This window comes from Protopterus annectens, chromosome 13.part0 (assembly GCF_019279795.1).
Source record: "Protopterus annectens isolate FY-2018-M chromosome 13.part0, PAN1.0, whole genome shotgun sequence".
Classification (NCBI taxonomy): Eukaryota; Metazoa; Chordata; order Ceratodontiformes; family Protopteridae; genus Protopterus; species Protopterus annectens.
Genome location: NC_056747.1, coordinates 111,021,476 through 111,036,880, shown reverse-complemented (window position 1 = coordinate 111,036,880; position 15,405 = coordinate 111,021,476). Strand labels below are relative to the sequence as shown.

General features: G+C 38.1%; 1 protein-coding gene across 1 annotated transcript in view; it reads right to left on the bottom strand.

Moving 5' to 3' along the window:
• Positions 1 to 15,405, bottom strand: part of LOC122787839 (dedicator of cytokinesis protein 7-like) — a 4,057,077-nt gene that overhangs the window by 278,817 nt on the left and 3,762,855 nt on the right. Inside the window, exon 39 of the mRNA XM_044054755.1 lies at positions 838 to 1,030. Within this exon, the coding sequence (XP_043910690.1) occupies positions 838 to 1,030 (193 nt within the window). The remainder of the gene's footprint in view (positions 1 to 837; positions 1,031 to 15,405) is intronic.

The window sequence follows — 15,405 nt, the reverse complement described above, 5'->3', positions numbered from 1 at the left end:
CTGTGGACATTCCAGTTGTTGTCTGGACAGATACATGGCAAAGGAGGCATTATACTCAATGACTGGCCTATTGAGAGCTGAGTAAAGGGGGTTAAAGGGGACAATGACATCACTAGATCTAGACAGAATTCCTTTGTTTATAAGCTGTGCAGCATAGAAGGTTTTTCTTATAACAATGGACCCATGCTGGTCAAAAATTAGTTCACTGTCCACATAAGTTCCCAAATCCGGGACAACTGGGTCAACTCTTAGGGGGTGTATGTGGCAGTTCCCTCACGTAGATGACTTCTCAAAGGGTACTATAATTAATTTTTGGAATTTAGTTTCAGTCAATGATTTTGGCGCCAGTTATTTATTTAGGACAAATTATCCTGCAGGATGGCAAGTCATTTGGAAATTCAATGACTGCTGCTAGTTTGCAGTTATCTGCACACGTAGTCAGCCTGAGCCCTTTGGTAGTGTCTTTTACTTCAAACAGGAGAGGTGACAGCACTGAGCCATGGAGGTGAATGCTTTCCAGTTAACTCAGCAAATGTCTAAGTAGTACATTTAAGTGTTGCTGTAGGCTTTAAAGAGGGAGTTAAAAGTGTTTCCAGAAAACTGAGAACACACCTGCTCTTCCCTGACTATAAACAATGCTATTACCAACCTTTATTAATAGAAATACATTTATTTTCATTTTCTGTTTTTAAGCCTATGTTCTGATTCACTGTCAAAACAATGAACTCCTTAAAAGACTGAGTGCCTGAATAAAAATATCTGAATAACTATTGCTGAACTGTAAAAAACAAAAAACGGATTAAATCAAAATACATGGGTATACATTACAAAACACACCTGGAAGCTTATGCTACCCACAGGCATATAGGGGTGGTCTTCAACCATATTTAAGTACTCAGAGACCAGAGCTGCTGCATGCACAAGGCACTGGGCTGCCTCCGAGTAGTTCTGATACTCCTTGTGTCTTTCTGCCATCTTTTCTAACCACAACAGACGGAGACCCACCGAAGTCTGATAACTCTTTGCAATTCTGTAAAACAAAAAGAAATGCAGTGAACACATTTAATGTTGGACTCCAGTCACAGTTTTTAGGCCAAAATGAATTTGCTATAAGAACAGCTATGAATGGGGGAGGGGGGCTGATATTCCATTGTTTCCAAAAGGCATCCTTCACTTTGCATAACAATAGGCTTGCTTTAGGTACAACAACACAGCGCTTTAGGTCAGCCACTCTCCTCTGTGACAGCTGGTTCATACCCCAAGGGGGAGTAATTATGATAAAGTCTGTCTGTCTCCAGGAAAATCAAATGCTTTCTTAAAAAGAACCCTTCAAAACTTGTTTCTTATCACATAAATAATTCCAGCACATATAGGACATTTCAGTTGTTTTTTCTCATAGTGGAAAATATATATATATATATATATATACATATATACAAAAACGCACACACACACACACACACACACACACACACACACACACACACAAAAACATATATAATGTGTGTGTGTATGAAGCCGAGACTTGTTGACAACACAGGGAGTAAAATGAGTGTGTATTTTACTTTTCCATAGAGGGTGATGGATAAATAACCCCCCCCCCCTACAAAGTCAGAGGAAGCACTTGAAAGTTACTTGTGCCAGGTATAAAAACAAGCAGAAATGATGGGCTTCAGAGTCATGATTTGATATGAAAGTCAAAGGCTGTCATATGTTTTTGTCATATCAGAAAGTAAATACAGAAGGAAAAAAATTCTATATTACAGGTCATTATTAAGTTATATGCCACAGCATGCAAGTGGTACTAATTATAGGAGAGAGTATCGTGACTTTGATTAAAACAGAGAAACAAAAGTGGGGTGTTTCTGCTCAAGAACTCCAAAGAAGCTGCAGTGAACAGGAAAATAATAAAGACTAGCTTGCTGATGACAATATAATAATACATCAAATTACAGTGACATCAAAGCACTACATGACAATTTACCAAATGTAATATTTGTACACTGTACACATTTTCTAAACAATATCATGAAGGACTAATGATTCCATCTGAGTATAGTCATGCTGACCTCAATGAAGAAGTAATTACCCTCTACAGCTATACTACATTGTTTTCCCTAAATTTAATTTCTAGCAAATACACTTCCTTCATTCAAAAAATACACAACCCCAATTTTCACCACATTACTCAAAACTCTTACTTTTATCTTTATTCAAGGTCACTCTCATTTCCTTTAAACATCCATTCAAACAAACCAACACCTCTTTCATCCATATTTTGTTCTTAGCAACTACAAGTATAGTGTCTGCATATGTCAAAACTACCTGTATTACCACGCCCCTTTGCACCACATATCTAGCATCGTTCATTGTATAATTTACTTCACTCACTATCACATTCATCACCAAAGTAAACAATATTCCAGTCATGGGACTTCATACATGTTTCTTTATTCAGCCACCCATTCACTAATACTCTCACTCTATTATTTTGATATGCTGACATACACACACTCCTAATTCTGTCACCTATTCCAAACTTCTCCATAACATCCTGTAAAGCATAGTGGTCTATGGCATTAACTGTCTTAAAAATATCACATAGCATAAGTTTCACATCCTCCCTTTTACTTATAACATCATCCACAAGTTCTGTCACAACCAACAGCAATTTCTGATATTCCTTCCCTTTTATACAATATATAGTTTATTCTATATCCTTCCTTCTATTCTCTTCTCTATCATTCCCACAAAAAATTACAATCCTTGATATTTAATCTGATGAGTCTCCAGTTTATTTCATTTTTCTCGTCTTTCTTTCATATAAATTATAATACTGCACTACTTAATTCTTCATAAACAAAACTTTCAACCATTCATTTAGTTAATTTACAAAATACCATCTTTATCAGTCCAGTCATTTCTTGTATATTCAGTACCCTATTATTTATTTATTATACATTTGTTGACCATGATAGTCCGACTGGATATATGTCCATTTTTGGCGGAGGCCCGGGGAGAAAAGCTCCACATACCAAAAAAGAGACAGTACATACATCACTGAGTGATAAACTCAGGTAGATATGTTTAGAAAAATATAGACAAAGAATACAGGCAGATATCAATATACACAATATGCAGACTTACATCTGATTGGTAAAGACGTATCAGAAAATGTGAACACAGAATACAATCAGAATCAACATTTACTTTAAGTACTTCATCTAATTCTCTAATTATAATGCATTTTTCCTTAACCCATTCTGGAAATTTCTTTACTTTCCATTCTCTCTTATTTTCCATATGCTGTTCTACAGTACTCATAATTTTTGTGTTTTTTGCCAGCCCTTTTATAGTTTTCATTTCTCTTATTATACTAATACACTCCTTTACTATTTTACCCAGATATGCAGTCATCCTCCCTTCATCCTTGTAAATAATATATCTGTATAAAGAGTAATGTCTTAACTTTTGTCAAGTTTTTTTTGCATATTCCTTTTTCCATATCATAATACTTTCTTGTATTAATCTCAAAATTCTCCAATGATTTTCTATACATTTTCCTATATTTCACTTTTTCTTCTGTTCTTACATCATCCAGACACCGAAAAGGCACTTTTTATACTTCCTTTTAAATTAAGTCTACCACTCAAACCAGTTTTTTATAAAATTCCTTCATGGTTGTATGATACTTCAATAACTGCAGTACTTCTCATATTCCAATTACACCCCATATCTTCTCATTTTTTTTCCATTTCCTAAATTAATTTAATCCCTTTCTTCCATCACCTCCATCCATATGTGTAAATGGTCTGAAAAACTTGTCACAACTGTATCACTATGTGCTACCCCCAAACCTTCCAATGATGCAAACTAATCAATTTAGGATTGAAGTGCCCCTTCTATAAATCCATTGACTTTTGCTCCCATAGCTAATTTACTACATTTTATCACTTCCTGTATTTTTTTATATTTTCCCCTTATATCACAAAGTCCCCTGAAATTATAATTTTCATGTTAACCACCACAAAGAATAATATTTGAGATGACCTCTTTCATTGCTAATTACATATGCATACAATGCCGTCATTCCATAAACCATGTTCTCGCCACCTCACAGTTAAACTTCCCATCCACTGTTACATTCCAATGTTAAGCTATTACTTTCACTGCTTTTCTACACAACACAGCCACTCTAGAACAACTTTCATATCCCAAGTTCCATATTATATTTCCATATAACAGTTTATCTGATTGCAGTCTTTATTGGTCAGGGATCTTGCTTCCTCTAACATGACACCATACACATCATATTTAGCACATCATTCCAGTTCTCCTATCCTTCTTACAATGTCAATAATACTGTTCTAAAATTGCTGATTTGCCTTATTTTAAGTTTAGAGGAAATATTTTTAAAGTTTCATTTTTTTTATTTTTTACTCTTTCCCCTACTGAATAACCTTTCCTGTGTTTATGTCCACATAATCCTTGATCCTCTTAATCAGATTTTCACTGGCTAGAACTTCAAAAAAAACATCTTGATGTCAATCCCTTCTACTGACTTCTCTTCCTGTATGCAATATTTCTCCTCCTTTTCACCCTCTATTTTTTGCCTTCTTCAACAGATTTTTCTTCACCTAGTTCACACACTCCATCAGAATCTTATTTGTCCTTTCTAATGTATGCTCTATTTTTTCCCCTTTTTTATTTACTGTTTGCTTTTGGCAGGTCATCCAAAATTGTCTTTTTTTACACAACCTACATCCAGGCACATACCTTCTTGCTGTATGCCCTTTCTCTCCACTGGTTACATTCTATATTGTTACAGTCATTCATTAAATGAGAAACATCCCCACAAAAGAATCATGACTTAGACTGGCCATCATACCTTAATGCCCCTGTATGACTACCACAAACTTGGCAAATGTTTTTTTTTTTTTTTTTTTTACATTTCGAAACAGCTTTCAACCTCCACACATTTCATCTGTAACTTTCACAATGTTATCAATAGTTTCACTCACAAACTGCATGCATTTTTTAACATCTTCTTCCAGTTCATCAGTTCTAAACTGCAACTTTTATATCTTTTAAGTTACACAGTTCCAGAAATGTGATCATCAGTCCCTCAGTTTCAAATGTTGTCACAAAAAGTCTCTGTCCCTATATGTATAAAATTTCTTGAACTTTAAATCCCACAAGCATTACCAAACTGACTCATACATAGTACCTATCACAGTCTCATTTTTGTTCTTTTTCTCAATTTCTCTTCTTTTTAAAAACAGTTTTACTTACACTTTGATATTGCTGTCCCTTTTTGCCTGCTGTCACTGTTGTATAAGTTTTAACTATTGCATTCTCTACTGCCACAAAACCAGACATCTTAGTTTGTTGCTGCTTTCCTCTTTTACTTCCTGTCACTGCTGCATATGGTTTTAGTTATGCCACTAAACCAGATACCTTCTCAGTTTGTTGCTGCTTTCCTCTTTTACTTCCCGTCACTGCTGCATATGGTTTTAGTTATGTCACTAAACCAGATACCTTCTCAGTTTGTTGCTGCTTTCCTCTTTTACTTCCTGTCACGGCTGCATATGGTTTTAGTTATGCCACTAAACCAGATACCATCTCAGTTTGTTGCTGCTTTCCTCTTTAACTTCCTGTCACTGCTGCATATGGTTTTAGTTATGCCACTAAACCAGATACCTTCACAGTTTGTTGCTGCTTTCCTCTTTTACTTCCTGTCACTGCTGCATATGGTTTTAGTTATGCCACTAAACCAGATACCTTCTCAGTTTGTTGCTGCTTTCCTCTTTTACTTCCTGTCACTGCTGCATATGGTTTTAGTTATGCCACTAAACCAGATACCTTCTCAGTTTGTTGCTGCTTTCCTCTTTTACTTCCTGTCACTGCTGCATATGGTTTTAGTTATACCACTAAACCAGATACCTTCTCAGTTTGTTGCTGTTTTCCTCTTTTACTTCCTGTCACTGCTGCATATGGTTTTAGTTATGCCACTAAACCAGATACCTTCTCAGTTTGTTGCTGCTTTCCTCTTTTACTTCCTGTCACTGCTGTATATGGTTTTAGTTATGCCACTAAACCAGATACCTTCTCAGTTTGTTGCTGCTTTCCTCTTTTACTTCCTGTCACTGCTGCATATGGTTTTAGTTATGCCACTAAACCAGATACCTTCTCAGTTTGTTGCTGCTTTCCTCTTTTACTTCCTGTCACTGCTGCATATGTTTTAGTTATGCCACTAAACCAGATACCTTCTCAGTTTGTTGCTGCTTTTCTCTTTTACTTCCTGTCACTGCTGCATATGGTTTTAGTTATGCCACTAAACCAGATACCTTCTCAGTTTGTTGCTGCTTTCCTCTTTTACTTCCTGTCACTGCTGCATATGTTTTAGTTATGCCACTAAACCAGATACCTTCTCAGTTTGTTGCTGCTTTCCTCTTTTTACTTCCTGTCACTGCTGCATATGGTTTTAGTTATGCCACTAAACCAGATACCTTCTCAGTTTGTTGCTGCTTTCCTCTTTTACTTCCTGTCACTGCTGCATATGTTTTAGTTATGCCACTAAACCAGATACCTTCTCAGTTTGTTGCTGCTTTCCTCTTTTACTTCCTGTCACTGCTGCATATGGTTTTAGTTATGCCACTAAACCAGATACCTTCTCAGTTTGTTGCTGCTTTCCTCTTTTACTTCCTGTCACTGCTGCATATTGTTTTAGTTATGCCACTAAACCAGATACCTTCTCAGTTTGTTGCTGCTTTCCTCTTTTACTTCCTGTCACTGCTGCATATGGTTTAGTTATGCCACTAAACCAGATACATTCTCAGTTTGTTGCTGTTTTCCTCTTTTACTTCCTGTCACTGCTGCATATGGTTTTAGTTATGCCACTAAACCAGATACCTTCTCAGTTTGTTGCGGCTTTACTCTTTTACTTCCTGTCACTGCTGCATATGGTTTTAGTTATGCCACTAAACCAGATACCTTCTCAGTTTGTTGCTGCTTTCCTCTTTTACTTCCTGTCACTGCTGCATATGGTTTTAGTTATGCCACTAAACCAGATACCTTCTCAGTTTGTTGCTGCTTTCCTCTTTTACTTCCTGTCACTGCTGCATATGGTTTTAGTTATGCCATTAAACCAGATACCTTCTCAGTTTGTTGCTGCTTTCCTCTTTTACTTCCTGTCACTGCTGCATATGGTTTTAGTTATGCCACTAAACCAGATACTTTCTCAGTTTGTTGCTGCTTTCCTCTTTTACTTCCTGTCACTGCTGTATATGGTTTTAGTTATGCCACTAAATCAGATACCTTCTCAGTTTGTTGCTGCTTTCCTCTTTTACTTCCTGTCACTGCTGCATATGGTTTTAGTTATGCCACTAAACCAGATACCTTCTCAGTTTGTTGCTGCTTTCCTCTTTTACTTCCTGTCACTGCTGCATATGGTTTTAGTTATGCCACTAAACCAGATACCTTCTCAGTTTGTTGCTGCTTTCCTCTTACTTCCTGTCACTGCTGCATATGGTTTTAGTTATGCCACTAAACCAGATACCTTCTCAGTCTGTTGCTGCTTTTCTCTTTTACTTCCTGTCACTGCTGCATATTGTTTTAGTTATGCCACTAAACCAGATACCTTCTCAGTTTGTTGCTGCTTTCCTCTTTTACTTCCTGTCACTGCTGCATATGGTTTAGTTATGCCACTAAACCAGATACCTTCTCAGTTTGTTGCTGCTTTCCTCTTTTACTTCCTGTCACTGCTGCATATGGTTTTAGTTATGCCACTAAACCAGATGCCTTCTCAGTTTGTTGTGGCTTTACTCTTTTACTTCCTGTTACTGCAGCATATGGTTTTAGTTATGCCACTAAACCAGATACCTTCTCAGTTTGTTGCTGCTTTCCTCTTTTATTTCCTGTCACGGCTGCATATGGTTTTAGTTATGCCACTAAACCAGATGCCTTCTCAGTTTGTTGCTGCTTTCCTCTTTTACTTCCTGTCATGGCTGAATATGGTTTTACTTATACCACTAAACCAGATACCTTCTCAGTTTGTTTCTGCTTTCCTCTTTTACTTCATGTCACTGCTGCATATGGTTTTAGTTATGCCACTAAACCAGATACCTTCTCAGTTTGTTGCTGCTTTCCTCTTTTACTTCCTGTCACTGCTGCATATGGTTTAGTTATGCCACTAAACCAGATACCTTCTCAGTTTGTTGCTGCTTTCCTCTTTTACTTCCTGTCACCGCTGCATATGGTTTTAGTTATGCCACTAAACCAGATACCCTCTCAGTTTGTTGCTGCTTTCCTCTTTTACTTCCTGTCATTGCTGCATATGGTTTTAGTTATGCCACTAAACCAGATACCGTCTCAGTTTGTTGCTGCTTTCCTCTTTTACTTCCTGTCACTGCTGCATATGGTTTTAGTTATGCCACTAAACCAGATACCTTCTCAGTTTGTTGCTGCTTTCCTCTTTTACTTCCTGTCACTGCTGCATATGGTTTTAGTTATGCCACTAAACCAGATACCTTCTCAGTTTGTTGCTGCTTTCCTCTTTTACTTCCTGTCACTGCTGCATATGGTTTTAGTTATGCCACTAAACCAGATACCTTCTCAGTTTGTTGCTGCTTTCCTCTTTTACTTCCTGTCACTGCTTCATATGGTTTTAGTTATGCCACTAAACCAGATACCTTCTCAGTTTCTTGCTGCTTTCCTCTTTTACTTCCTGTCACTGCTGCATATGGTTTTAGTTATGCCACTAAACCAGATACCTTCGCAGTTTGTTGCTGCTTTCCTCTTTTACTTCCTGTCACTGCTGCATATGGTTTTAGTTATGCCACTAAACCAGATACCTTCTCAGTTTGTTGCTGCTTTCCTCTTTTACTTCCTGTCACTGCTGCATATGGTTTTAGTTATGCCACTAAACCAGATACTTTCTCAGTTTGTTGCTGCTTTCCTCTTTCACTTCCTGTCACTGCTGCATGAGTTTTAACTGCTGCATTTTCTGCTGCCACAGCACCTGGTTCCTTTTCCACATTACCATCCTTAGTACTTCCAAATAAGTTATCTGTCATCTCATAACAAAACAATCCAGCATAAAAAACAGCAGCATAGCATAACCATCCAGCATAAAAAAGCATCAGTGTAACAAAACAATCCAGCATACAAAACAGCAGCGTAACATAACAATCTAGAGTAAAAAAAAGAGTAGTGTAACAAAACAATCCAGAGTACAAAAATAGCAGTGTAACAAAACAATCCAGTGTAAAAAAACAGCAATGTAACAAAAAAAAAGAATAAAAAACAAGCAGTGTAACAAAAAAAAAAAAAAACAGAATAAAAAAAACAAGCAGTGTAACAAAATAATCCGTCACCTAGATTATCCTGCTCATTTTCAACAGATCATCATCCACAAGTTTCACTAATGCCAGTTCTGTTATCTGCTTCACTGAGACAGCTAAATGATGATCATTTATGTCATCCACCACCCAAGAATCTTTATTTGCATTCTGATACTCCCTATCAAAAACTTTTTCTTGAAATTCTCATTTTTCACTTCTAAACTCTCCATGGCTTTTTTCTCCTCCTCCTTGCTCCTTGAGCTTGCCATGCTCCTCTTAGGCCTTTTCTTTCTCACTCTAGGCATCCACCAGCACCATCTAGCAGTTCCAAAGAATACGCTATGTTCCACAATGCCCTGGACAAATTTCCTCTTGTAGTAAAAATACCACCTTGAGCCTCCACTGGAAAGAGGCTACTATGCTAATGGGACATAACCCTGTCAATGAGGCACAGATACACAGATAGATATACAGGCAGACAGATAGATAGGATCACAGGAAGTTACTAGGCTAAGCCTGGCCAAGTTCTACCCTTATTTCCATGATCAGCACCTACTGCCTGATAGAAGGCATTTGCTACAATGCCCTATTGAAGCATTGTAAACAAACTCTTGGAATTAGGTATAAACTCCTATGACACCCACTAGACAGCCTGCTGACTCTCAGATAGGACCCAAGAATTTAGGATAGGGAAGTTCACTTCTACAAAGAGGCCAATGACCAGCAGAGTCCCTCGGGGAGCTGTGCTGGGTGCAATCCTTTTTTGTATCTACTTCTCTGAAGTCAAGGCCAACATCAAGGGCCTCTGGCTGACCAAGTTAACACTTCATGTAGTCATTAGTGCAGTCATAGAATCCCCCCATGACATTAATATTCTCCAAGAAGGGCTGACACAAAAAATCAACTAGTACCAGAGCCATGGTCAAACTCAATTCCAAGAAATGCATAATAGTATCTTTTGGGAAACAGACTACCACTGGAGACTACTTCACTGATAAAAACTCCTAAGAGTATATCCAGTAGTCAAAGATTTGGAGAGGCACGTTAACAGTAACCTGGCTTTTGACCCCCGTGTGTCTACAGTAGTAAGGAAATCATTCTATGTTGTGCATCTTATAAGCAATTGTATGGCATCTAGGTCCAAAGAAGTCATCATTCCACTCTATTTGGCTCACAGACCAATCATTGAGTACAATGGCCACTTTGGTATGTACCTGACCGGGCACATGCACTAACTGGAACATGCACAGAGGTCCCTCACAAACAGAATACAAGGTGTAAACAACATGTCCTACATAGATTGCCTCAAAGCCCTATCCCCATAGACTGTTGAGGGGCGAGCTATGTCTGGCATGCAGGGCATCCTTGGATCCCACTCTTACAGGTCTTTTGCATATCTGCAAAACAAACAGCATCAGCATTACCCAGTCTAGGGACATAAACCTTGTTTAAAACGTAATAGGACATGTTGGAGGGACAGGAATGTGTCTCAGAGACTACCACTTCTCTGGAACATGCTTTCCTTCCACGAGAAGTACACTTCTTCCATAACCCAATTCAAATGTAAGTTGGACCAGTGGATGTGTCTCCAATAGAGACAGGCAACCTATAAATGCTTGACCACTCATGTCCTAGCCTAACTATATCCCTTAAAACAACTGTAGGGTACCAAAACTTGTCAGATGCATTGTTAGGCCTACAACCCCCATCTGGTTGTTAGTCTAGTATACACCTATAAGCCTATAATGAATATGATAGTTACTCTGTAATTTTGTAGACAAATAAGCTATAAATATTGCAATATAATAAATATTTATATTAATGTTAATGGAAGGGTTTTATTTGAACATTTATTAATTTTGTTTGCAGTGGTTGTAGGCCTAAAGTGCAAACATGTACATCTGATTGTTGTTTTCATGTGCCATCCCTTAGCAGACCGAATTCATTGTAAGGAAGACAAAGACACCAATAGCATTGGATACTTTTTTCCTATTCATTATTTCCTTGCCAGTTCTACTAAATGCCTCCCCTAACAAAAAGCAGGATCTCAGATGAAGACTTGTGTTCCTCTAAGAAAAAAAAGGGAGAAACAAATAAAAATTCTATTGCTCGGTCATTAGTCATTCCAAAACAGTAGGGCACAAGTATCTGCTGCACAGTTAGCAGAAAAGAATAGTGCAGAAACACAGACCTGAATAAACAGCAAATGATTTATATTCATACACACTGCATTATTTATTTTTATTTGTTTTCTGAAGAAAGTGTGATTGACATAGGAGGCCCATTCTGGTGTTTTTTTTAAATGTTTTACATGTTCATTGTAATCAAATTTTTTTATTCTTGACTTCAGACATAAACATGGCTATCTGGTGTGCTAGATATTTTACATCATTGAACAGGAAATGATTAGGCTCACCTAGATACCAACTAACAGCATATTCACGTGGAGTAAGTCCATAGTTACTGAGTCATTAATCTGAAATGAGTGCATAAGTACTGAAAGATTGTGTGTGTGTGTGTGTGTGTGTGTGTGTGTGTGTGTGTGTGTGTGTGTGTGTGTGTGAGAGAGAGAGTGCATGTGTATTTATTTACTTACTTTTTTGTTGTTGATGGGCGAGCCAAGGGTCTATCCCCACAAAAGAAACCTCAATCAACATTTGTCACCCCTGTCAATGAGGGACACAGGTGGAACCGCTGGGAGAGACTTGTGGTTTCCCATCCGCTCATCAAGGTTTAGATTATTACTAGTGTAACTGCCTTGTGGGCCATTTTACACCTAGCCAATTACCCTATGTGAGATTCATTCTCCTCTCTCTCCCTCTCTTTTCATGTCTTACTTACTCTCACTACTCATAGTATATATTTCCTAGATTCAGCAGTCGTCCTCCAACTTTTGCCTGTAACACATTTCTATAAATTTTAGCCTCGACACTTCTATTGTCTTTTCTTCTTCTGTGGCATGGTTATCTTTCTTGCTCGTGCCTATTAGGTATAAATACTGCAAAATAATTCCCAGACTGGCTTGTGAATATAAAAATATGTAACTACATGTGAATATGCATGGAAATTATACATCACACATTCATGGCACAGATTACTGTTTCCTGTGTGTGTACTTTATTGCATAATGCATTTGTAATTATTTCTTTCAACACACATATGATTAATTATTTATATACCAAATACAAATCTGACATCTGTGTTTTTGTGGAACATTTCTTTCCTGGTCTCTTATAACATGTAATCAATAAATAAACAAAACAAACAGACTTAGCAACCAACACACAGTAAGAAGGATATTCAGTGTCATATGGGGGTGGGATGATCAGCACATTCAGAATTTACACTTCTACCTGAGATATTAACAAGGAAAACACCCAGGGCAGTCAACACAATGCCATCCTGGGAGGGAAGCAGTGAGAACCATCAGTGTGGACCTCCCTTCCTGGCAGAAAATGAGGTACATTTTCACATACTATTAATGAAAGCATTGAGGAACACACATCCATGCTATAGGAAGAAAACATGCTATGCATGTTGATATCTCTGCATAGCCCTGCTCCCCAAGTCACAGGATCTGCATGATCAAGTTATCTGATGTCAGCACTTACTCTTCACCTACACCCACCATTGCTGTGAAAACTGAAATCCCATTGCTGTTCAAGACTGTAAAACGGCCTTCTTTGTGATTGGGAAGGCTATACAGATTTCTAGGAAAGAAAAGAAATTCAGTGCCTTGGGTGGGCAAACTGTGGTTACTTCCCAGTATGACAAAGGTTTAGAAAAGTTTATCTCTTACTAGATACAGGTAATTCTGTCCCATTTCTAATCAAACAAGATGTGTGAATGTGCTGTGTATCTCCTGCCTCCTAGGTTATGCCAATTTCTACCCTCAAAAAGGAAACAGTTGTGACCAGACTCCTATATAGCATTCACTGATATACATGAAACTCAATTGACAAAGTGTTTCCTTAGCCCATCTGTTCCAATAACAAACCAAGTTCATGTCTAGATCGGGTCATAAACTGGAAAAAAATAAGACATCAAACAATGTACTAAAATAATCTTAATTTGCTCTTAGCATCATGTAGTGGGATTGCAGGTTTTGGTAGCAGGCTGAACAAAGCCCATCTGTTATTTTCTATACAATGGACAGAAACTGGAACTCATTTAATGGTTCAGATACTTGTTATCCGGTCTCCATGACAACAGTGACAGCAAAATGATCGGCTACACAGGCAGAACTCTGCAGATGATTCCAAATTAGGAACTGCCATTGAATCACCCACTGGCACAAATGTTCTCCATGAAGGGCTGACACAGACAATCAACTGGTGACAGAGCCATGTACTAAAACTGAATGCCAAGAAATGCATAACAGTATCCTTTGGGAAGTCATCCACCCTGATAGCTATCATATTGACAACACGCCCCTAAAAGCTGACCCAGTAGTCAGGGACTTGGGAACACACATAAATAGTAATCTAGCCTTTGACCATAACTTGTCTACAGTAGTAAGGAAATCATTCTATGTTGTGCAACTTCTAAACAAAGGTATGGCATCTTGGTCAACAAGGAAGTCATTGTTCCACTGTATTTGGTATTCATCAGACCTATCATTAAGTAAAATGTCCCATTTGGTATATCCCTAGTCAGGCATATCCAACAACTGGAATGTCCACAGAGTTTCCTCACTACAAGAATACAGGGCATAGGTAACATGTCCTATGTAGACCACCTAAAGAACCTATCCCTGTATTCTGTCTCCTACATGCTGTTGAAGGAAGAACTATGCCTGGCATACAGGGCATTGTCAGACTCCACTGTGACAGACCTCCTGCATAGCCACAAAGGAAATGACACCAGAATTACCTGTTCTAAAGACTTAAACCTTGTCAGTGATACAAATAGGACCTGCTGGAGAGACAGGTATGTATCCCAGAGACTACCCCATCTCTAGAACAGGCTCCCTATCTATGTGAAGCAGAGTTCCTCCCTAACCCAATTCACGTGTAACTTGGACAATTGGATGGTGAACAGGAAATTCATCCCTGGCTTGGCAACCTATGTCTCTAATGGACATAGGCAGCCTGTAAATGGTTTATCTCCTAAGCCCCTGCTTGTAAATGTTTTATCTCCCAAACCTCTGCTTACACTTATCAAGGGTACCAGAACTTGTCAGAGCTTTGGGATGCAAGGCTAGGCTTTAAAAAGGCCTCAGTGGTTGTTAACCTGTACACACCTATGAACCAATGAAGTGTTCCATATGGGTTGTAAAACTACATCACTATGAAGCAAGGTCATTGGTTCGGTCAGCTAATAGTGTAGCCTTATAACTCATTAACATCTTTTAGAAGCTTCCAAAAATAAGGACAAATCCACTCAGGACCTAGGAGACTGGTCAAGCGGTTTGTCTATTTATAGTGCAATATCTACTTACACAAACAGGACTGTGATCAACAGTAAGTGAAACAGAATAATTTGTAATTATAACTCAGGGCACTTCTTGCTAAATAATTCCTCAGGCCCTGAGCCACTGGCGTGACAGCCAATGCAAATATGAGGTCATCCTGCAAGTAGGATAGATGTGGACAATAACTCTCCTAACTTACCTGCAGTCATAGCCTCCTTATAATTTAGTTGCCCACTATATGAGGAAATTTTCTTAATGCCATGTTTAAAACCAGTCATTAAGAAGTTGGAACACACAGAAGCCCAAATGCCCTACATATCAAAAATACAAAAGACTGAGAAAGGAAAAGTATTTCATCTAAGATCCACACACACACACACACACACACACACACACACACACACACACACACACACACACACATACATACACACACAAAGAATAGCCTCAAATTCATCTGAATAGTGGCAGTGTTACAGGTAGGTTTTTATTAAGTTAAGCTGTAGGGTTAGAGTTGGAGAAATTTCCCAGATGCAAGCAGTAAAGCTTCAGTAGAATGGGTCCTTTAACACAGTCTTGGAAACCACTGATTTAGGGAGGCATTAGTCATAATGAAGTAAGATCTCATTATCAGCTAATTTGCACGTCTCA